Below are 24560 nucleotides of genomic sequence, written 5' to 3'. Positions count from 1 at the left end.
AGAGAGAGAGAGAGAGAGGCGACCCTTGTGCATTTTAATGGCATTTATATAAAAGCATGGCAGATAAGCAGCTGGGTACTTGATGTTCGGGCAGTAAAAAGCCATTTAACACTGCCGGCTCTCTAATAGTAAAAATAGACGGCGCGCTCTATTCATTCAGCTCTGTGTGTGGAGCGAGCGGATGCAGTGATAAAAACATGTCGTCATTATTCAGGCTTTTAACCTGTGTAGACCGAGTGCCACAGATATTTGTTCCCTCTGATTCCTTTCTAATTAAGATTCACACAGCTTTGCCGTGGCCTTCACATTGACCTAGTTGCCTCAGTTGTTTGCTTCGTTTTGTTTTGTCTTTTGTGTTCTTGGTTTCCTAATGAATTTGAGTTAACATTTGATTTTCTAGTGCACATTCATCCATATATACACTAATGTTCAGTGCCATTAGCATAATGATGTAGTCAATATCAGTTTGTATGATGTGTCCATAAAAAAAAACATTCATTAAAATTAATGATTTTTTGTTGTTTTTAAACAAATAATATTTTAGTCAGCTACTGATTCTTCTGATTCTTCTACTAATACTTCTGTGTCATTTTAAAGGTGAAACTATATATTACCAAAACATGTTTGTTCTCATTTCTCATTTTAATGACATTTTGTATTTTCAGAGAGATGTTTTTAAAGGACACGGCTGGCAATGTTACATATTTTTGTTATTATTAACAAACCACAGAAACAATTCATTGGTCTTACTAACAAGTAGTGTCCCATAGAGCTCCACTATTGTCAGAAAGCTACCGTCGTTTATTTTGAATAATTTGTGACCAGTTTTTGAAGATTTATGTGTACAGTAGGCATGAATTTGCTCCGAGCTAAGAGCCGAACTGATGCATCATCATTTTTTAAGACATACTCTCAATGGTTGTAAAAAATAAAAGTACAGAATAATGTCAGCCAGAGCTTTTAATAATACAATAAGTTACTTTTCTGCATGCTTTAAATCAATGTGGAAATATTTCTAAACTAAGGATGCTGGTTTCGTGCCAGTTATACTGCGTGTTTTCTCTCGTAACTGCAGTGGGCAAAACTGACTGGCACATATCCAATATTTCCTGAAAGGCCATCTGATGCACAATATGATATCAGACGCTGCTGGATTAGCTCCGGTTTCATAAGGTGAAAAACGTCAGCAGTGTGAACAAGGGCCACGACAACAAGGACAAAGTGACAGACAGATGAAGTCCTACGTATCGAGACAGCGGGTGTGAGATTAATGTCTTATGTATCAGTGTGGAGGATTACAGACAGACAGACAAATGGAAACCATGACTGTGCTAAAGCCTCTCTGAAACCCCGTGAGTCAACACCGAGGAGGACAAGTGGGATTGACGAGACCCGGCTCTGCACAGCCAGCCAATCACACCTCAGGATGACCTACAGCACCGACTGCGCTGCCACCAACAGCTCCAATGTCACTTCACTGACTGTCAGACAATAGAGAGATAAACTGCACAGTGACAACTCTGAGTACTCTATTCTACCAGTGTCTACAATATACTAGGGGTTTATTACTTCACTTCACAGTTCTGTTCTACTGAGCACTTACAATAAGCCCTAAAGTGATATGTGTAGGATTTTAATATCAGTCAACAATTGACATGTTTTTATGCATTTAATTACCGGAAATGTTTTAATTAAGGGTTAAAATACTACACATAGCATCTCCACCTGTATGTTTATAGAGGGACTGTGACATGACGGCTATTCTATTACTTCATAAGTTCTGGTGATTTTATAGCAGGACCTCACTAACCTGAACCTCTAGGAAATTATAGATAGATAGATAGATAGATAGATAGATAGATAGAATAGCAGGTAGATAGATAGATAGATAGCATAGATAGATAGATAGATAGATAAGTTAGAAATAGATAGTAGATAGATAGATAGATAGATAGATAGATAGATGACTAGATTAGATAAATAGATAGAATAGATAGTAATAGTAGATAGAATATGATAGACTAGATAGTATATAGGATAGATAGAATAGATAGATAGATAGATAGATAGATAGATAGATTAGATAGATTTAGGGATAGACATTTATTTATCCCGAGGGAAATTCACAACCTGATGACCGCAATATACTGAGACACAGGATAAAAACTTTTATAATTTCCTTTGCTTTTTCTTTTTCTAAAATATAATATATATTTTGGAAGTTATACACATTCTCTGATCTTTTTCCTTTCTACAATAACATTTAAAAAATCCTGTGTGAGGTGAACGTGGTACTTTTTCCTTCTTAGTAATGTGCCATCTATGATTGCAGACCACAGTACAGTTCATAGGTTATTTCTTCCTGGAGGAATGATTTCCCACACTGAACAGAGAATCATTCCTGTCTCCCTGCATTACATCAATTCATTTAACTTCTGAGGTTGAGGTTAATGAGGTGTTTTTTTTAAAATCTAAAATATGAGTTTATTACTCTAAATTTCTCACGAGTAATGCCTATAATCCTTACCTTTAACATTCAGAGGTATCAACTCACTGAACTGCAATAACACAAAGAAGTGAATATAATCTATATTTTAGTATAGCTCAATATAAATCCATGTGCTAAGCAACGATAAAAACAACTTTTCGGTGCCTGGATTATCTTCTTATCTTAAAATCCTTGAGGTGAGGTGCAGAGGATGGACGAGAGGACTCACCGTGGTGTCGTTGGTGGTGACATAAACCAGAACCTCCGTGGTGCCCCTGCCGCTCACATATCTGTAGCAGTTCCACACGCAGCCAATCAGGTAGGCCTGTCCACAGGAGGAGAAGACAAAGAACACACAATGACCTCCAGCAACATCGTCTCCACTTCTCATTGTTACTGATGCTGCTTTGCTATGACTTCATCCGCTCATCGAGGTTAGGGATGACGACGGAGGAGATGCTTCATATCACTACTTGATACAGATTGTGACATATCGGCTACCTTTGCAACAAAACAGGTCAGAACACAACTCAATTCACTGGTACAAAAAAAAAAAAAAAAAAAGATACTTTCATGTTTCATTTTCCATTTTAGCCGAGGTAACTCATCGGGCACCTCTGGCCCTCAGTAAGACTATGGTAGCATTGGGTTTAGGTTTGTCTGACTTGGCAGAAGAACAGGAGGTTCATTGTCTTTATGTGTGAGTAGCCTGCTGAGTCGGTACTTCTGCCAGCAGTAAGCGCAACTGACCAACCAGAAAACCAGGCTGCCTACTATCCAATCACTTTACCGTCTGCTGAGTTGACCTCCTCACTGTCATACTGACTTTAAACTGAGATATGCACCACATGTGTTCAATGCAGTATTACAGAACCATTTCAACTTATTACTTATTTTGATCAGACAAAATAGTGCATTTTGTTTTTCTCCTTAATTTTCTCTCATTTTTTATTATTCTGTCTCTGACTTCAAAGTACCCACTATGTTTGTTGGGAAGATAGCATTTTGAATCACAATAAAAATGTGCTAGGCTCACAGTAAGCATTACTAAGAAGTCTCACTTTTACCACGTCGCCCATATATACTTTCTATGTCACGCTGTCTCTGTGTCTTTATTCATCCAATCATCCATCCATCTGCCACATCTCTCTCTCTCTTCTCTCTCCAGCTCGCCTCCTCTCGTCCTCCTCCTCTGTTTTTCAGGCTTTAGAGGAGGAAACAGAGAGAACCTCTAACCTGAGGGCACAGGACAATGCAGAGGGGAGAAAAAAGAAGCGAGGGAGCGTGGGAACAAAGTGAGTGAGGAAAGAATCCGGTCGTAAACAGGGTGGGAAGAGGAGGGAAAAGTGTTTGGTTGTTGTTGGTGCTCTCATCTTGATGGGGCAACATGAGCTTAACACCGCCGCTGCTATTGTGTACTGAAAACATTACAGCAAACATGAGAGTGGTGAAAACTGGGGGAGAGAATTTGATATGGAAGATGTACATAAGGGACTCTTGTGCTTTGTGGGCGAGAGAAACCTTCTATTTGTGTCAGCTTTACATACATGACTATACCCGTGGATCCATATATGCATATGTACACAAGCGACAGTAAGAGAAATGATGTACACCATAAAATATGGTCGCAGTTCCTCTCCTAATTACGACTCGGATGTGTCCCTTGAGTTTTGAGAGCAGGCTGTTCACCACTCCACTTCAAATGCTTTGAGCTCACACACAAACCCTGCCTGGAGATGGCAGATCAGAAAGCTCTGTCACATCATGAACATCTAAGGAATTTGAGGAACTGAGAGTTTATCACTGCAGGATTGTAGAAAATCCTTCATTTGAGTCCCCATTCCGGCTGCACCTATCATCTGTCTATCATATTGATTAAAGATGATTTTAATGTTTACAGTTTTGGACATGCACATAGTTCCAAGTGAAAGTGAAAAAAAGTGATTGCAAAAGTGAACTGTTGAGGTGAGAAAAGTGTGTGGAAGGCTGTGTGTGTGTGTGTGTGTGTGTGTGTGAAGCTATGATGAGGTTTATGCAAGAAAAGGAGTGGATTAGGTGTCGGCTTTCCCGCTGGCCTTGCAGGTGTCTTTCTCTGATTCTGTCTGATTCTTTCTCTCCCTCGCTCTGTCTTTTTCTGTCCTCACTCAGGGCCTTGTGGTCTTTGAATATGACAAATGGACACCAGACAAAAGACTTCAAGTTCATGTGCAACTATAGAGAAGTTGATTCATCTTGTATCAAATATCTTCATAACATTAATTCCCCTTGATACTTTGAAGTTTGGTATGTGTTTATGCAGATAAATGTGTAATGAATGTATAAATGCGTGTACACTGGAACTAAAGTTAGGCATCAAAGTGTCAAATATGAAAAGTTGACATTGAGTGCTTGGCAAGATTTTTAGATTTGTTTACTTATTTATCTTTGATCAAATATTTTTAGGGAAAGTTGTTCATTTAATATTGGTGCATTGAGCAATTTTTGTTCATGTTTATATTCCTCAGACTAAGGTATGACAAAAAAAACATTGTTTTGGTATCATAAATACCTATCCCTGCCCGCAGCCTATAGAATAACTAGGTCCAAACCTACTATTATGAAATGATGCCTGGTGCATCAAGCTTATTGTTTGTGTGGGTGTCCTACCCACATGTAATGCTAAATCTAAGGACAGTTATGATACATCTTGTGTCAATTGATGAAGTGATTTTTTATGTATAAATTCATCACATGCATGCTGCAGGGCAAACATGGATAATGTATGTTTGCGTGTCTGTGTGTGTGCATAGTTTTATGTGTGTCTCCATGTAAATGCATGCAATCCCATTTGCATGTATTTCACACATGCTCACATTAATTTGTTATTTATAAAGAAGGTTTGTCTTTTCATCTTCCCTTTTCATGTGCTCTTTTCTTCCAGCCTTCCAGCTCTTGCTCTATTTCTCAGAAACACGTTTTTCTTTTCCGAAACTCTTGCGTTGGCTACTTTGGTGCCAAAGCCAACTAAATATCTCGCTTGTGTGTGTGTGTGCGTGTGATGATGGCTGTTTTTATAATGCCCCCCTGCAAATTTGCATATGTATATGTGCAGATTGTATGAGAAGAGCTCTCACACTTAGAGCAGTTGGGTGGGGAGGACGATGGGGGCCGTTGCAAGGGTTGTGTGTATGGTTTATGTGTGTGTGTGTGTGTGTGTGTGTTGAAGGGGGGTCGTGTTGGCGCTTTCACCCCCCCAGACAAAGCCGGCCACTACTCCCAGATGGTAGTCTGCTCTCTTCGGCCATGTGTCTTGTGTGCATGTGTGAGTGTGTGTTTATGGACAGAGACAGATACAAAGACGGAGAGAGTGAGTGAGAAATTTGCAAGTGAGACTTTGTGTGTGTGAGATGCAGACAGGGGATGCTGATGGAGAGACACAGACACACCACACACTGTATGCATGTGCACGGGCGTATATGTGAAGAGTGTGAGACTTTATGGACTTACACAGCTCCATGTAGGGTCCCTGAGATAGCTTTGCATGACGTGACCAAACGCAAAGCTGTGTGGTCTTCCATGTTGTCTGTGCCTTGTTCCAAATGCATTCGAATACATAATGCAAGACAGATGGACAAAGAGAGCGATAGACAGAAAAAGAGAAGGTGTGGATTGAGACATGGACTGACAGACAGACAAGGGGGAAGGGAGGTTGGGGAAGAAGAGAGGTAAGGATTGGTGATTCTTTGTCTGAGTGGTGGTGACCTAGAGATGCCCATGGACGTCTGGCTAATGGGGTCAGCATTAAAGACCAGGCGTCAGGATTATGTTTACATCAACTGTCTGCTGGACAATGAGACAATAAGTGAGATGGTTGTTGTTTATTTTAGACAACAGGACACAGAATGGGTTTGATTGATTTTCAGATTTGGACTAATGCACTAATGGCCTCTTGTGACATGTTTAAATGTATAGCACACAATAGGTTTGTTCGATTGGTGTACTTACAAGTGTCTTTCAGTTGTCAGGTGAAGTGTCTTCAGCTTGGGAAATAACTCCAAGAGCATAACGCTGCTGATATTCAATATGAAATCCTGCCTAAGGGGTCTGTCTAAATCCTGGTGTCCCCCTGGGGGGCCGTATGTTAAAACAGGCCTGCAGCACTGTTAAGAAGGGGCTATCTATCGCTTGGACAGACTCCAGCCTCTCTGACCTTGATGTTTGTTTTCCTTGTATCCTCAGACATAAACATGGCTCTCGCAACCAGACACACAGACAGACAGGAAGTTATCCCCTCTGATGTCTCTCTCTTGCATCTTGCTCCTTGGTGAACGCCGGGCAGATGTATTGGGTTTGAAAATGTGTGTGTGCATGAGTACAAAGTCATGTGAACCCAAATGGTGTGTGAATGTTTCAGTGTGAACCCCGCCCCCACCTCCACACACACACACCTATTTCCCTGGCCCGTCTCTTCTCTCATACCTGTCAGACTGGTTCTCTTTCTCTTTCATTAAAGCAAAGCCCTTCTCCTTTTTCTTGACCAGGTAGTATTTTGTTATCAGACAAGAAACCAGACTCCCTTATGACAACCCTTTACCCCATAGTTCAAAGTGCCAAGATAACCATTCTCTATTTATACCTTTATTGAGGCAAGCCTTTCTCTGCCAGCGAGCGGTCTGGCAGGGAATGCTTTCCATGCTGGACATGCCCTGTTCTCCCCAGGCTCTGGTACTGCTGTGGTCTGCCAAGTTGCAGGGCCAGATTGCCTGTAATAGGCCTGCCATTTCCCTCTCATCATCTGTCAGCACTCTGGATCCAACTGCAGGGTCCAAAGAGGACTACCACTCTCCAATTAAAAAGGTTAATTTTCCCTCGCTCCCCCCCCCCCTGCTACAGCTCGCTATGTCTTCATTAGCACTCATTTGTGCTTCTGTGCTGCTTTTCCTTTGAATTCTTCTTTTTCTTTCCTTTTTTCTTTCTTTCAACTGTTTTACATGAAGAAGGTAAGCGGCGTGAACCCCCATTAGCATATGTTTGTCTGACCAGGCATGTTTTTTAAACTGTTCTCATTGGTAGAAAAGTGTATTTTTTATAGCCTCCTTTTATAGAAATTTAAGTTAAAATTGGCTCAATTTCTGATTAAACTGACCTGTCTCTGTATAAGGAAACAAGCTTGAAGAAATAGTTTAACATTTGGGGAAATAAATATATTTGCTTTCTTGTTGAGAGTGAGAAGATCAACACTACTTTAATGTCTGTACTTTAAATATGAAGCTACAGCCATCAGTGGCAGAGCCATCCAGTTGTAAGACTAGAGGGTTGAAAAGAGGTTGACAATTGCTTCCATTTATGTGGTGGCCGTACTTCAGTATCATTATCCTCCCACATTGCTGTAAGTCTCTTAAACCAAACCTGAGAGGATGAACTGTATGCAAGTGAGACCTGCTCCTATGGGATGAAGAATCACTGCCTTACTTTCGTCATCTGTGATCTGGCCCATTCAGACTGAGGGAGCAGAGATCTGGTTCGGACAGACACCTCCCTGTCTCTCTATCTTTGGCTCGTGCTTTAGCCGTCTCCTGGCTCTTCTCAGTTCCGTCGTCCTCCCCCACCCCCCTACTTCTCCCCAATCCTGCCATTTTATAATCTGAGAGGTCGGAGGAAAGGGGCCCCTTGCATCTCCTTCTCCTCTTCCTCTTCTTCTTGCCTTAAGATACAGCAGTGGCATCACACAGCAAAATAGCCACTTCCAACCCTCTTCCCCTCAGTTTATCTGAGTAAAATGTATTTGGACGCATGTGGACATGTCGCTTTTTGAACCCAAAGCCCAGGAAGGAAGCTGCCCCTAACCACTGCCTGTACTGCTGCTTTCTGTCAGTTACCACTGCTGTCAAAGCTCCATCCCTGTGTCAGCCTAACATGGCCAGCAAAATGTTGTGGGGCTTTTTTGTGTTTACTTTTGGGTATCTGGGTCTTTAGGAACAGGATATTGAGTAGGTGGTTGAGATATAACATTTGTTTTTAAAGGATAATGGTGACATTTACACTTTTTGGCTCATTTTGTTTGTGGCTATGACACTTTGGCAAAAGCAATTTTACAGGCCTTCATCCATCCATTGTAGGGTCAAATATTGTTCTTACAAAGCAAATTTGAACATGATGCAGTAAGACAAAGTTATTGTCCACAAGAAAATGAACAAATGAGTGAGAAGAGCATCTAATTTGCAGAAATTGATTTTGTATGAAATACCTATTATTAAATAAAAAGAAATTGTTTGAGGATTGGATTTTATTTCACTACACTGTATGTACTGATGTCTTAGAGTGTGGACAACTTATACAAATTAGCACAAAATATAGGCTCAGTCATTTAATTAGTTTGCCTTAATAAATCAGTTATAGCAGCTGCGTCGTCATCTGCTGTTAAGTATAGTGGCATACTAAATGAAATTGGGGGTCACTCTTGGTAGTTTTAGCGATTAACATAAGCTAATGACTTGGAAGGATGAACAGGAGGTGGAGATAAAGAGGGAAGAGAAGGAGGGAAGAAGGGGGACGTTGTCTGGCTCCCTCACCCGCCATTAAGGGCCTGCCCCTGGACTTGAAGAGCGGGCCAGTTTCCCATGCACCGGCAGCACAGGCAAGCCCTCTTTGGTTACACAAAATGTCTGCCTGTATGGCCACGGAGAGAGATATTATTAGCGTTATTTTGCCTCCGATATCTGAGAGCATGGTGCTTTTAGGCTCCCTTGTTTGAGTGGCTGACAGACACTTGAGTTTCTGCAGCAGATTAAATGAAATTTTAGCAGCTTTTTCTTGGGGCCAGGCCATAAAACCACACAAAGGAAGCAGCTGCCACTAATGTAATCTAGAATGGGGTGCTGCAGTGTAAAGCTGTCCACCACTCTTTTGTTTTTACCTTCTTCTCCTCTCCACAGCTTTTTACGCCATTCTTGACACCCTTCAACTACACCCCTTCCTCTTCAGATAATATCCTTGTTCTTTCACTGCCCTTAATTCCTCTTTTCATCAGCTACCCCTCTGTGTACTGCAAAGGTGATGAAACCGGACGAGAGCAATAAAGGGCATGTGTTTTAAGAGCAAACATATCTTTTTATGTCTTTATATATCTATACGGCTGTGTCAAAGGAACATAAGATAGCTGTCTCTAAAGAGTTATCCTCCTGGGATTGTCTGTTGGCCTGCACCATATCAGCTGGACATGTATGGAATGAGCATATAGGATCTTTACAGTTTGACCTTGCGCAAACCTAAAAAGTTAATTTCACAAGCAGTCTGCTGGGGTCGATGCCCGCGCGACCTCTGCGTCAGTCAGAGGTTGTCAGCCCCTCTCAAAATGACAGGGTGGATCTTGAGAACCTGAGTTCATGTTGGCAGGGAGTGAAGTTACATTCCTGTCAGGGCTGTCACTGTATAAGTGACATATGAGAGAGAAAAAGAGGGAAGGGGAGAGAGAAAGAGAGAAACTGCAGGAATGCACATGAATTCCCAATAATGAAAGTATGCTGTTTGTTAATTACATTTTTCATTATTTGGAGTTGACATTTGCATTGCCGCAGCAAAATTTTAGCATGTTGGTGATGCTTTACATTGAGACTCCACTGTTGCCCTCTGTAAATGAAGTTTTATAGTCTGTTAGAGAAGCAATGGCACAAACATCTGGCCCATAAATCTCAGGTGGTGCTGCAGAGTGCAGCCTGAGAAACAAGCTCTACCCATCCCCTGATCAGCTATTAATCCAAATTTCCGCACTTCCACACTGATTTATTTATACGCGGTTGGTTATCTGGTAAGCTTTCCAGGAGTGTAGGCATTGTATTGGAAAGTACTGCTGCACTGTTTGATGCATAGGACAATACACTACAGTGCAGTACACATTGCTTTAGCAGAGTTCTGACCCCTTTGCGTGGCTACCTAATATTCTCTAGTTAGTTTAAATGTGCATGTTTATTAGCATAATGCCTGTATTGGCTATATGTATGCATGTCTTGCCACTGCCTGTTGTGGAAAGTCTGAGTTCATAGACCCATTCTGTGCTGAAATGATGGCTTGAAGGAGGACCTAGTCTGCTGTTCAGCGAGTCAGCTAGTCAGTCAGTCAGTCTTTACATGCGTGTGTCCTGTCCTGCAGCTGTCTGTGAATAAATCCTTCTGTCACCAAAGGCACACAGGCGCTTTCTTCACATATCCTGTTCATCACCGAGGTCTAAAAGCTCATTTTAGTGTTTCCCTAAGACATGCATTAACTATGTCTAGAGGGAGGAATTTATTGCTGTTTTTTTGCTGAATCACTAAAGAAGTTACTGTCATCCTCATCTTTGTCTTTATGTTTGTCTGTCTTACTAATTTTCCTCGGTTACCTTTGCTTCCTATGAAGACTCCTCATAAAAACAAGAGAACTTATTCTGGTGCAACACACATGCATTCTTGCACACTTGCACACCAACAACACACATGTTTACTTAAACCTGATGACCCAATAGAAATAGCTCTTGCCCCCCTTTTGCCACCCTCCTTTTCTGCTCCTCTGCTCCACCCTCCCTCCTTCCCTCCCCAGGGTAGGTCACTATAGCCCCCCTTATAAACATAGTGATCTATAGGAGCCCTAGACCCAGACAGATTTTTGGCATGGCTGTGCAGGTAGCATTCCAGCACGGTTTGAGATCTTAGGGCCCTAGCCTCGTTAAAAGCCTGATTTATGCTCTACAGCTGGGCACAAAGGAACCTACAGGTTGGCTACCTTAATTAATATCACGCTCGCTACTGCTTGGACCTATGCATGTTCCTGACACACCTCTAGGGAGAATAAGCGGAAGGGTCCACATGCTGTATTTTTAACAGGCCAGTGACGGTGTGGGTGTGCACAGGATGTAACTGAAAAGAGACAGGTAGTAAACATGACTGATTCTTACAAGACTTACAGTGCCACAAAGTTAATGGTAAAACTTGATGCAGAGTTTGCCTCATGTTAGAAGACAGAGTAATAAAGGTCTGTGTTGACTTTTGTGCTGTATTAGGTCCTGTGTACACCACCCTACTTGCTTTTCTATAGCAGCTGATCAGACCACATGTCTTCAATTAGTAGGCAGGAATCTGGTACCGCAAGCCTCGGAGATGAAGAATTGTGTGGAGCGTGGCTTGCCATTGCCAAACATATGGCCCATCCATCTTACTGAATGTTATTGATGGTCAACGTTACATGTAGGTATTAACTGGCTGCGTTCACCCCGTTTTTAAGCTTACAGTCTTTTCTCCTGCATGTACAGTCCTGTGTCATCGGAAAATAATATTGTGCCCTGTAGTGTATGGTGCAACTTTGACTCATTTAATTTGGCAACCATTTGTTCAACAGCATGGCATAAAGGTGTGGTTGGTACCAAACCTTTAGGGTAGCCCAAGCAGTATTAGTGTCAAGTTTTAGCATCGAGCTGAACATTTGTAGGTCACTTTGGATATCTAAGCACTTCCTCGCTCGGCCACGTCTCTTCCTGCTTCTGTCAGAATGTCTTGAAGGGTCTGAATTAGGGCTGAACAGGAGGCCATTTTGCAATTTTAATCAGGATTTGGAAAGCGTCAGGGTTGAGAAGTGGCCCAGCACTGTTTTCTCCTCAATGAATTAATAATGCAACTGGGAATGGAGGGATGGGTGAATGGATGGGGGTCCTTATTACAGGATCAGGGAACTTCATGTCTTAGACCTTACTAGTTATGACATTGCAGTGAGTTTAACAGAGTGAAATGAGGATATGTGTTACTGTACCGACCACTGAACTTGTGATAGAATCAGTTTTTATCCAAAGTCCAGACTTCAGTTCTGCGGTTACCGCATGTACAAGAACATCTCCCTCAACTTCCCACTTATCTGTTTCTAAGAAAAATGGATTTACGAGCTACATCTGACCCTGAGATACCCCTCGATCTAAAGAGTCCAGCTATTGATGCTTTCTTAACCACTCGACCACCGTGTGCACAGTCACACACAGCAGATGGGACGCGTGTTAAACCCTCAGCCTCCACAGCTCCGGGCCACGGGACCCTCCAACACACTGGCCCTCTTGTTTTAAAGTGCCATGTCCCTCCACAATGCCTTGAGGCTCATATGCACAACGAGCTGCTATGGTTGGCCCAAGCTCACATGCCCTGGTCTTCTCACCCTGAGGTGGTAGGACAGGGTGAAAAATAACTGCATGTTTAAATCAGCCCTTGTTCACTGGTATCTAAATGGTGGCCCATGCTTGAGAGCTTCTGGGGCTACTGCGAGCGTGTTCAGGAACAAACAACTGAGGTCAACAGGCCGTAACTTTGTATTTCGTAACAGTTCCATACTTCCGCTTGAGCATGAATGTGGTATTTTACTGGTTATCAAAGTGCATCTGGAACCAAAAAACCACCTTCAGTGCTGTCCCACACAGATTAACATAATTATGAGTATCTTTCCCTGTTTTGCCCCCTCTCTTTTTCTTTTGCCCATTGTATGTGTTTCATTTTCTCTGGAAATATTATTTACAGTGACGGAGCACCTCAGGCAATGGTAGGAGGTAAAAAAAAGAATTGTACACATTGGCCTGATGGATGGTTCTGAGATCAGCCCAGCTCGAAATAAGTGGGTGGAGAACACGAGAGGTGTATCGTAGCACAGGTGTTTACAGCCAAAGTACCAGAGTACTTCTGAGCTTAAGAAAAGAAGATTTACAGAAACTGTGTGTGTGTTATAGGCTAAGGGTCGAATATTTCAGAGGAAAAAAGAAACGGGTGAGGGAGAAACTGTGTGTGTGTGTGAAGGACAGACCCACTTTAACCTCTCTCAGTGCTGTCATCAGAGTGTGTTAAGAAAATAGCGTGATGGAAGGAGGAGTAACAAAGGATCATGCAGGCTGCATGAGGGACAGAGAGCAAGAGGGAGAGGGAATGACTCCATCCTACAGACAGGCTGAAGTGTGTGTGTACGTATGTGTGTATGTCTGGACTTCCATCAACTCAGAGATACTCCAACTGCAGGTCTGTGCCTGTAGATCAGGCAGAGTCTCTAACCCTCAATGCCCACTCCTCCTCGCAAACTTTTCTTCACTCGCTCGCTCGCTCCCTCTCTCTCTTTCTCTCTCTCTCTTTATCTATCTATCTTGCTCACTCACTCTCACACTATCCTCTCACTTTTGGCACTGACTCCTAACTCTGTTACTCTCTTACTCCTTTTCACTCCTACTTAAAATATATGTGTGTGGCAGTGTATTTGCATTATGCTGCATTATGTATGGTTATTTGCATATTTCTGTACATGTATGTGTCTATAGTGCATGTTGCATGGTGAATCCTGATATTGCCACATACTGTAGTTTTAACCCTCTTGCTGGTCATTTATTAAGTCCACTCGTGGCCTAAAGCATGCAGCAGGTGGACAAAATAAAAGAAACACCCACATGATATGGGCTAAATGTAAAAAAAAATTCTCAGAGAATTTCTCAGGAAGGAAAGCTTCTTGTTCTTTATGCATTAGGGGATGTAAAAATCTGCATCACACTCGCCAGAACACGATTGTGCATTCCTGCTGAAATGTCTCTAAGCAAGACAGTTAATTTATACTTGATCCAGGAACGTTGCAACCTGGCTGATGCTGTGCTCCAGCCAAAGGGCAGAAATGGGAATAAATGAAGTACATAAAAGTAATCAATCTCTAAATGTGGATTCACAGTAGGAAAATAAATATCAGCTTATTGTGTGTTGGCATTTGATACAGATGATTTAGAAATGACAGGCCTGACATGTCACTTTTATCAAGCTGACAGTAGGCAGTTTTTGTTTATAATTTTCTTCGTACTGTATCAGTCTTTGTATCAATGTTACAAATGTGCTGATTCAGTTCAGCAGTCTTTTTTGAAGTCATAACCTTGTGGTATTTAATAATTTTCTTGCCAAAACCCATTACTGTCTACGAGTTTTGATTTGCCAGTGCAGTTTGCAGTGTGTTGTTTGACTTCTTATGATTTCTGTTAGTGCCTCACGTTGGACCTCACCAGGAAAGCTTTGGATTATCAGAGCTTTTTTGTAAGCTTTATAGTAATGTGACTGTAATGTGTTCACTTTATCCATGCAGTGTTTGTGCTGTTCTGTTAGCCCTCACATGTCTATGAAGACTGAAGAGGGGGAAAGCGGGGAGGTCAGATACAGGGCCCTGTATGCTCCGGTGAAGCCGAATCGCGTCCTGGCAAATGGTATGCAGGCTCATAACGCGCTCCACTCGTCCAATAGCCAGAGACGAAACAGTTTTGACAGTGTCGAATGCCCTGCCCCGGGGGCCTTATCATCCTCCGCTGCTTGCCTGCCTTCCTCCCCTGTTTCTCTTCTCCTGATGCTATCTATCTGGAGATTTATGCAGAAATGTGCAGCTAGTCGACCTCCCTGGTCCCCCTCCATCCTTTCTGCAGGGACGCCAGCCTGTCATAAGCTGAGCTATGCAGAGATAGTGAAGCTCAGGCTGCTGGCCTCATGTCTTATGGAGGCTTTCTTGTCTATGCGCTTCAAACAGGGATGATGCTTGTAAGGAAAGACAGCAGATACTCTCATATGAATGTTGCAGTCTGCACATTAGAAAGTAAAGAAGGCAAAAACATCTGTTCTATTGTTTTGTACTGTATTACATTAATTCTATTTTATTCTGTTATATTCTTCATTAGCCTATTTTACTCTATTCTCGTCCTCTTAAGCTGCAGTTTATTGAGACGTATCTTTTCTTTGACAGAACACTTTTCACATTTCCCCTCTGAAGTGCTCAGAGACTCCTCGCCCATCTGGGATATTGCCCGAGTCCAAAAATACTCCTGCTTGATTAAGTCTTCTTATGTACCTGGATATGTGTGCTTAAACTGACACTTGGCAGTTTGCAGTTTCTTTGATTCAACTCCTTTATTTAATACCTACTCCACTGAGTGTTGGCTTTTGTTGACGGCGGTTTGATCCTGTGAAGCGGATCCCAACTCAATAAATAATCTCTGCGGATGCTTGCATAAGCGATGGTCCATTTAATTAGACTGGTTAAGCTTAGAAGCCCAGAGGCCTTTTCACTGTACCATTAGAGCTAGGATGAGAAACAACAGCATGCGGCCTCCCACCGTCGCTGGTAAGCAGAGAGCAAATAATGATCTGCATCAGAGACACGGCTAGCCCAGCCTATTATAAGGTCTGCCGGACCGAGCCGCACCCAAGCACGAAGCTGTCCAGCTGGGCTTAGTCGGAATGGATGAATGGATGGATAGATGGAGGGATAGAGAGATGGACGAAAGGATGGATGGGTGGGTGGATGGTCAGTTCAAATGCAGTTCAACCGAAAAAAGATCAAAGGGAGTAAGGTTACGGAGGGAAACAGACAGCGTAGAACGATGCTAATTTTGAAGTGATTGTAGCAAGTGTATTACATACTAATGTCCACACACACACAAATGAATGCCTGTATACATGGACACAGTGATGTGGTCGTACTCACAATGAGCTTGCATGCCCATTAAAGAAGCACTCACACGCATGCAAAAGCACAGGCATATGAAAAACACACAGACTTCCCCAGCACACACATTTGTCTATTGTGTATGGTGCATGCATTCATTGGCCCCTGTGTGGGTGCCATCTGTCCATAATGGTTTCTTAGTGGCTCAGAGAGAAACGCCTCAGTTCCACTGTTGCTCTTATCAACTTTCAGGAGAAGGAGAAGGGGAAAGGAAAGGTAAGAAGTGTGAAAGTCTGATTGGAGACAAAGCCACAGCCAGCAGATTACTTAATACTGGGCACAGGCCCTCAAAGACCACCATGCATCATTATCTGGAGATCTCTCCCCCGCCTCCCTTTGCTTGTTCATGCCAGCTAGGCGTTTTTTGTCCCAGTCTACCTCTCTCTTTTCCCTGTCTTTTGCTCACTTAGCTCTCCATTCTTTCTTTTTCTTACTACCTCTTTAGTCTTCTTTTTTAACTTCTGTCCATGTGTATTGGGCAGTGGTCTGCTTCTCCCAATTGTGTAATGTGGGACTCCAACACCAGCCAGCGTTGCAGGCCCCAGTCCACATCAGACTTGTAAAAGGCTGGGATTTAGGCCTGTTCTATTCCCTGGCTGGCTTTCTGTTTAGTAAACCGTATTTCCTGCATCCGGCTTTGTCTCAGGAACAAGTGTTGGTCAAACAAGCCTTTTGTCTGTGGCCAGTGGCTCAGTGCGCCACAACGAGTCTGGCCCAGGACAAAGAAGTGAGTGTATGAGCCCTGGTGTGTGTGGCTGTGGCAGAGAAACACAGACAAACAGAGAGAGATAGAGAAGTAAGGAGGAAGGTCAAAGCCGACCAGTTGCTCCATCAGGTATTTACACTAATACAAACAGATGCAGAGACTGATAAAACATATTTAGGTAACATGTGAGACACCGCACGCAATACCAAAGTATGAAATTAGCTATGAAATAAAGCTTTTCTCACACTCCTGACGAATGATTTTAGCTAATTTGACACTTGTTTCCCAGACTCAGACCTTCAAGTCAGGTGAAAGTCACGTACAACAGAATGAATTTAGAAAATGCAAAAGAAGAACTCTAATCCTCTGAGCCCCCACTACTTCTCCACCTTCCTTCTCAAACCACCCTCTTCTGCTTCACCCTTCAACCCTGTCCAATCCCTGACTGTGAATACCCTAATGACATAAACAGAGTAGTAATCACATTAACGCCAGTTACGACTGAGGCACTCTTAAGAGGCACTGTATTGACAACCCTCCGTCTTCCCAAGGCACTCACTCCAACACCTATAAACACTTATGAATATTGGCAAAGACCTGCTATTAGCATAATCACTTTTCAGGTGTGTGTGAGTGCTTCTAAGCTCAGGCGACTGATAACTTTGGGGAATGGCAGTTACATGCTTCGTCCCCCCCTCGTGTCTCCTGTCTCTGTGCCTTCCTCTTCCTCCTTCTTCTTTTGGAAGGCATGTGAGCTAATCCTGTTAGCTCATTCCTCCATTAGCTAAATGACCAATATCAGTGAGAGCTGCGTGGTCACACCAGGACAGCCCGAGCCCAATATCAGGCTTGGTCAAGGACAAAACAAAAAAATGGAGGCCAGGCCAAGTCTGCTAACTCTTGGATGCATGGAGGGAAAGTTTGAGGGAGTAGGTACGTTAGAAGGATGGTGGGTTTGATTGAGGGATGAAGGGAGGAAAAGACAGCTGATGACAGTTTTTTTCTTAACGCATCATTAACCTGCCAACACTGGGTCAAGGTCATGGATGTTTTGGCGTCTGTTGTTTTGTTTGTTTGTGTTTGAGGCTGTGTTTTGGCTGATGGGATAAAGGGGGAAGGGGGTGGTGTGGTTACACTATGTGCGTGTGTGTGGTGATTGAGAGACACTGTGTGCTCATGAGACTGGCTTTGGGGGTTGGGTCACTAACAATGGAGCAATCTGCATGAGCACTGTGTAGATGATGCCCCTGCCTCCTAGACTGCTTGTGTGCATTGCTTTGTCTGGTCAACACTGCTGTCTGGGATGATGGTGTGAGTATGGTGTCAGCAGCTACGGGCGACCAAATCTGCTGTTCAAAGCGCCAAAATTTCCCCCCTGCCCTTGCGTCAGTCGGACTTGTGCTTTCTGCATGGGCCTTGGATCATATTCTCTGCCTGATAGCAGTGCACTATGTCCGCTAGACACCATAATAGCCTCCCCCGGCTTTGTGTTGCAATGTGCTGAAATGGCTTTGAAGGAGTTGTTAACCCCCCTTTCTCTTCCTCTGACTGTTCTACGTCTCTCCTCTGTGCTCTGCCCCTTTAGTTCTTTATATTTCTCTTTTTTGTGATTATCGTTCTTCCACTTCTCTGCTCCTGATCCCCCCTGCCCTCTCTCACTTCTCCTATATGCTTTCTGTCTCCTCTCCCCCCAAAGTCCCCTCTTTCAGCCGCTGCCATGAAATGGCAGCTAAGGGGTTGTCAGTGTGGTTTCTCCTCTCTGCTGATCCTATTTCAAAGGGACCTGGAGATCCAGCATTAGCCCCAGCTCTCCTGCTCTCCAGCCCTAACTCTCCACAGACTTAGAGTTAATGGAAGGAGAGAAACAGACGAAGAGAGTGAGAGGGAGCTCTCCTTTATTCCATTAGAGGACATACTCGTTTATAAGATCATCCTTCCTCCCTTGCACAGTTCTCTGCTCTTCTTACTAGCAAAAAAAGAAAAACCTTCAAGGCCGTCAAACGCCTTGTCAGAATGTCTTTATCCTTTTGAATAACTGTCCTTCCATCCCTTTGAGGACAGCTATTAAGGACAATAGTGGGCTTATTCAGATATCTCCTCGGCTTGGTCTGCGTTGGTCTGGCTTGTTGATGCCCATCAATGTGTCCACTGACTGGATGGGAATAACAATTATTGAGCACAGTTTGTCAAATGCCCATAGATGGGGATGTGATTGCATAGCACAAGACATGCTGTTTTTGATAACATAAGAAAAATTAATAGACTAGCATCTTTGAAGTGCTGTGTTATGGCTCTTGTGCCCTTCAGAAATGTGGTGGGTTGTCATTAGGAATGTCCCCTTCACGCCACACTTCTTTCCCTACTTCTCTCCCTTCCTTTTCCCCTGCCTCCTTCCTTCACTTCCACGATCGGTCGGCGCTTTCTTTACTCTGATGGACGCGGCTATGTCTCGGAGGAGAAGACGACATTCTAGCCCCCCCCCCCTCATAATAATGGAAAAAAATCTGCTATTTCCCTCCTCATGCATATACACCCTCCGCTCACATATTAAGACAGGGTTGAGGAAGTGTGTAAAGGGCTGCAAATCAAAGCAAAGTGAACAGGAGAGGCCAGGTTATTGCAACCGTTTTACGAGTGATATGGGGCTTTCTATTTAAAGCCATAAAAACACACACATAATCAGGAAACATACATACAGCCATATAGCTAAAGCCAATGTAATGGGCACATTTTATTTGTGCTTATAAGAGAGGGAGCAAAAACGTGTATGGGCAAATGGCTTTTTTATGATGGAAAAATTCCATAGTGGGTCAAAGCCCCTTGCAGGTGGCAGCAATTAACTGTAATTTTTGCAGATTGTAATGATCCATAATTTACCAGTATACCCCCCTTCCAACTCTTTTCAGTCAAGAGAAAAAGGTTTGTGTGGAGGTTTGATTGGGTGCACATTTTATGCTGTGTTCTGGTCTTTAAGTGAGATTGTTCAGAGGGGGCCACGGTGGCCGCGGACACATGAGACAGAAAGGAGAACCGCAAAACACCACTCTGTTGTCTATTGCTCATCCACAACATCTCTCTTTCCTCACAGCAGCCGTCTTCTCTTTCTGTCCTTCCTTCACTGCTTTGTCTCTTAGCCACAGCAAGCTTAAAACATGCAAGACTGTCCATCCACCATCTTAGGGTTCGCTCATAGTCGCAATCACACACACACATGGCCTATCTCTCGTTCTCCCTCTCCCTTGTTCTCCTCTCTAGCACAGTATAGCCATGGTTTTGGGTTCAGTGTCTGCAAATGACTTCAGAAAAATGCCCTCCAGTGAAAAAAGAAAAAAAGAGAAGAAAGGATAAGAAAGCCAAAAGATGAAAGAGGGAGCACATTTGCAAGTGGCGGATGCTTCTTATTTTGCATATCTCTCACTTCTGCTTTCCCCTTCTTCTCCTTTTCTATTCACCTGAGAGGATTTAAATAAATCCATAAAGCATGAAATATCAGAAATAGAAAAGTAATGCATGAAATGCATTTTCATAGGAGCCTCCCCACCCACACACAAACACACATACACAATTTCTCTTTTGCTTCTTTTTTCTGTGAATGTGTGTTTTTTGTGATAAACGCTGGTACAATTTATTAACATGTGACCTCTTATTTGTATTCAGCATTAATATGCAGCATCAGATACATGTCCCACTTTAGCCTTGCTAATTCTGTAAACATGGCATTGGAGGGGAGATGAGTGTGTTTAACGAGATTAGGCGTGCATTGTCAGGCAAATCTCCGGTCAGTGTGCAAGTGCTATTGAAAGTCAATTATTGTTTGAAATATTCCTATGCCTTCTCAACTGTGTAAATTGTGTATTTGCTGCCTGAGTTATCTCTCATTATTGTTTTATTTATTCTTTTGTTAAGTGTACACCCACTGGATTTTAAAATGCATTGTGCATAGTGTTACGATTCAGTCAATGCTTAAAGATTAGACTTCTTTCACTATGTTTTTTCAAAAATTTTAAAATATTTTTTAAAGCTAATCATTATTAATCATATCATAATTTTGACCAGATATAATTAATGATGTAATAAGGCCATATTCTGAAAGCGCTAGAAAATGAAAAAACAGCCGCAAACTTGTAGTTAAAAAAATGAAATGGGTTTGCGGCTTAATTTTGTCACATTCCCTCATTGTTTAGTGATCATATTGGAATGCGTCATGAACCTTTTAGAATGATTCTTCAATTACGGTGTAATGTCAGTTAGTTGTTCATCAGTAACTTTATTAAAAATAAGTTGAATAAATTTTGTTCCTCTCTGTCTGTCCCTTTTTCCGTTAGATAAAGATGAGCCCAGCAGTTACACCTGCACCACCTGTAAGCAACCCTTCACCAGTGCCTGGTTCCTACTCCAGCATGCCCAGAACACCCACGGCTTCCGCATCTACCTGGAGAGTGAACCTGGCAGCCCCCTAACCCCCCGCGTGGCTGCAGCTCCTGGGATGGGGGGTGACTGTGCCTCCTCCCAGCCTCCCCTCCATGCAGTCCACTTGGCTGATGGCAGTCCTTATAGCCTCCTGAGGATGCCAGGCTCCGGGTCTGGCCGGGATTCGGCGTCCACACCTCATGAGGGCCGTTACCCCCGAACTCCACCACTGTTCAGTCCGCCACCACGCCACCACCTCAGCCCTGATGACCTGGCTCTGGCAACCCACCATCCCAGCGCCTTTGACAGGGTGATGAGGCTGAACTCAGTGCCACTAGAAGCCCCTCCGAGCATGGACTTTTCTAGACGTCTACGTGAACTGGCTGGGAATGCAACTGGGGCTTCCCCGCCTCTCTCCCCTAACAGGCCTAACCCTATGCAACGGCTGCTGCAGCCATTCCAGCCAGGTTCTAAGCCTCCATTTTCAGCTACACCTCCCCTTTCCACCTCTCAGTCACCTTCTGGTTCACGCTCCACCCCCAATGCCATTTCCAATGCGGCCCAGCCAGGCACACCACTCAAAGCAAAGTCTTGTGAGTTCTGCGGGAAGACCTTTAAGTTCCAGAGCAACCTTATTGTTCATCGGCGTAGCCACACGGGGGAAAAGCCATTCAAGTGTCATCTTTGTAACCATGCCTGCACCCAGGCCAGCAAATTGAAACGACACATGAAGACGCACTGTCAGAGCAAGTCTTCCGTGCTTAATGCCAAGTCAGAAGATGGCCTCTCGACTGCCAGCTCCCCTGAACCTGGTACCAGTGATCTAATGGGCAGTGCCACAGATGCTCTCAAATCAGTGGTGGCCAAGTTCAAGAGTGAGAACAATGGCCTGATTTCTGAAAATGGAGAAGAAGAGGAAGAAGAGGAAGAGGAGGAGGAAGAAGAGGAAGAGGAGGAGGAGGAAGAAGAGGAAGAAGAAGAGGAGGAGGGGGAGGAGGAGGAAATTGAGAGTAAGCCTGGATTTGAAGAAGGAGAGGGAAGGAATGACTATCGCTTTAGCCTACGGCTAGAAGGAGCCCGCCACCACCAGAACAGTGAGGCCCTGCACCCACACCGCCGGAGCTTGTCCCGGGAGCCTGGTGATGAGGACTCGGCAATGGAGTCAGACCGAGCAGATGATGGAACCACGACTACGATCAATGGCCTGGGACCCTTATCCACTGACAGCCTGTCCAGGAAGCTGCTGGGTGGAGGAGTCAGCCCTGGTTCCCTCAGTCCCCTGTCCAAACGCATCAAGGTGGAGAAGGACCTTGACCCCCCCACGCCCACCATCCCAAACACAGAGAACGTGTACTCCCAGTGGCTAGCTGGCTACGCTGCCTCACGACAACTCAAGGACCCCTTCATCAACTTTACAGGTGGGGACTCCAGACAATCGCCCTTCGCCTCGTCATCTGAGCACTCGTCAGAAAACGGCAGCTTGCGCTACTCCACTCCACCTGGCGAGCTGGACGGGGAACGGGCCACTTCAGGACGCAGCGGCACTGGCAGTGGAGCCAGCACTCCCCATGGGAATGGCAGGCCGAGCTCCAAGGACGGCCGCCGCAGTGACACCTGTGAGTTTTGTGGTAAGGTGTTCAAGAACTGCAGCAACTTGACAGTGCATCGACGCAGTCACACTGGAGAGCGGCCCTACAAGTGTGAGCTGTGCAGCTATGCGTGCGCTCAGAGCTCAAAGCTCACCCGCCACATGAAGACCCACGGACAGATGGGCAAGGACGTGTACAAATGTGAAATCTGCCACATGCCTTTCAGTGTATACAGCACTCTGGAGAAACACATGAAGAAGTGGCACAGCGACCGCCCTCTGGCTAATGACATTAAGACTGAGTAGGCAAAGAGCAGCATGCTGGCAGCTCTCTCTCTCAGCTCCCCTGGCTAAAAAGCAACCCTGGCTAACTAGCCAATAAGTGAGGGGAAAGGACAACAGGGTTAGACACCAGTACACGGTACAGCCCTGTCATCATCCCGGACTGGAAAAAGCTGAATGCATGGTCCAACATTGGGGCAATACTATTGCATCAAACGCAAAACTTTTTGAGCCTTTCTATTGTGCAATAATTTACACGTTTTGTATTTTTTGTAACTGGACAGCATGCTCGGTGTGTTTTGGCTACTTAGAGAGAAAATTGTCCTCAGCTGGTGGGTTTGGTTGTACATGTTTTGCTGTTGATACTTTTAATTTCTTCAACATAAAAAAAGTTAGTTATGAGAACCCATGCTGCATACAGTGCATACTGTTTTACATATCATGTACAGTTTTGTGTTCAAACATAGTGGACAGTGTCATATTATCAAAACATCAAGACAAGCAGGGTCACACTTAAAACAGATCTTTGTGAAAGATTTTCCATGCAAGATTGAGATAAGATATATATATATACATATATAGAAATTGGACTGCCTATGAAAAGCTAGGCACTAGCGCCATTAAATATTTCTTTGACAAACAGCAATGAAATTAACAATATGGTGTGAAATGACAACAAAGAGTGCCTTGGATATTTTACCTGCATTAGTTAATCCTCCTTTTTGCTATAAGCTCGGAGTTTCAGCTATAGAAGATTACAGGACATTTTTGTGCACATATGGAATAAGCAGGTCCTTGCATCAAGCACCTGTACGACCCTGTCGTTTTGTGACTTAGCAGAGCATAAGGAACCAGCTGAAACAAAAACTAAAACAAAAAAAAGATTATGTGTATCTCTGGTAAATCATTTATCTGCCTGACTCATGTATATTGTTATTCTCCAGATTATGATTCTGTTTACTGGCATGTTACATGCTAAAAAGGAGTAGGGGTTTGGTGTGTAGAGTTTTGGTTTAGGAGTTTATGTTTTCCGGTACATGTGTACCATACTGAGAGGGTAGTCTGATGAGTTGTTTTTACCAACGTAAAGCTCTTAATTTTCCAGAGTGTTTATTTTCTTTGAAAATTAAAAGTTTGCAGGTTTTTTTTGTAAGTAGCACAGAATTATGTTTCTTCAGTGTCAGCAAGCAGGCAGTGTAGCCAGCAGCCATTTGAAGACCACAGAGTGGGTTTTAGTTGTTATAAGCCAGACAGATTTTGGGTGGTGGGGGTATAGTTGGGTGTCGAAGGGGAAGGGTGGGTGAGGGTAAGGGCTGCGGGTGGTGAATGGGTTGACCAGGTGTCTCTACAATTCAAATGTTTATGTCCTTATAGCGCTTATTCTCTACCGCATTAGATCTTAGAAACCCTTAAGTAATATGAAACTTTTTTATTAACACACATTGGAAACGATCTTAAATGGAAGTCCAAATCAAAAGTCATAGATCTGAATTTAGTAAAACAATTTTTTAACAAATTACCCCTTTCACACAAGTTTTTAAATTGCCACATTTTGTCTTTTTTTCAGTTAAACACGCTCTAGACCTTTTTTT

At 43.5% G+C, this 24560-nt stretch overlaps 1 protein-coding gene across 1 annotated transcript in view; it reads left to right on the top strand.

The window, feature by feature from the left end:
- Positions 1–24179, top strand: part of LOC118326456 (B-cell lymphoma/leukemia 11A-like) — a 36462-nt gene extending 12283 nt beyond the window's left edge. Inside the window, exon 3 of the mRNA XM_035659452.1 lies at positions 21014–24179. Within this exon, the coding sequence (XP_035515345.1) occupies positions 21014–22992 (1979 nt within the window). The 3' untranslated portion in view covers positions 22993–24179. The remainder of the gene's footprint in view (positions 1–21013) is intronic.
- Positions 24180–24560: the final 381 nt, after the last annotated feature.

This window comes from Morone saxatilis, unplaced genomic scaffold, assembly GCF_004916995.1.
Source record: "Morone saxatilis isolate NCDOM2014 unplaced genomic scaffold, NCSU_SB_2.0 Contig17, whole genome shotgun sequence".
Classification (NCBI taxonomy): domain Eukaryota; kingdom Metazoa; phylum Chordata; class Actinopteri; family Moronidae; genus Morone; species Morone saxatilis.
Note: the sequence above shows the minus strand (reverse complement) of the source record. Positions and strands in the feature narration are given on the sequence as shown.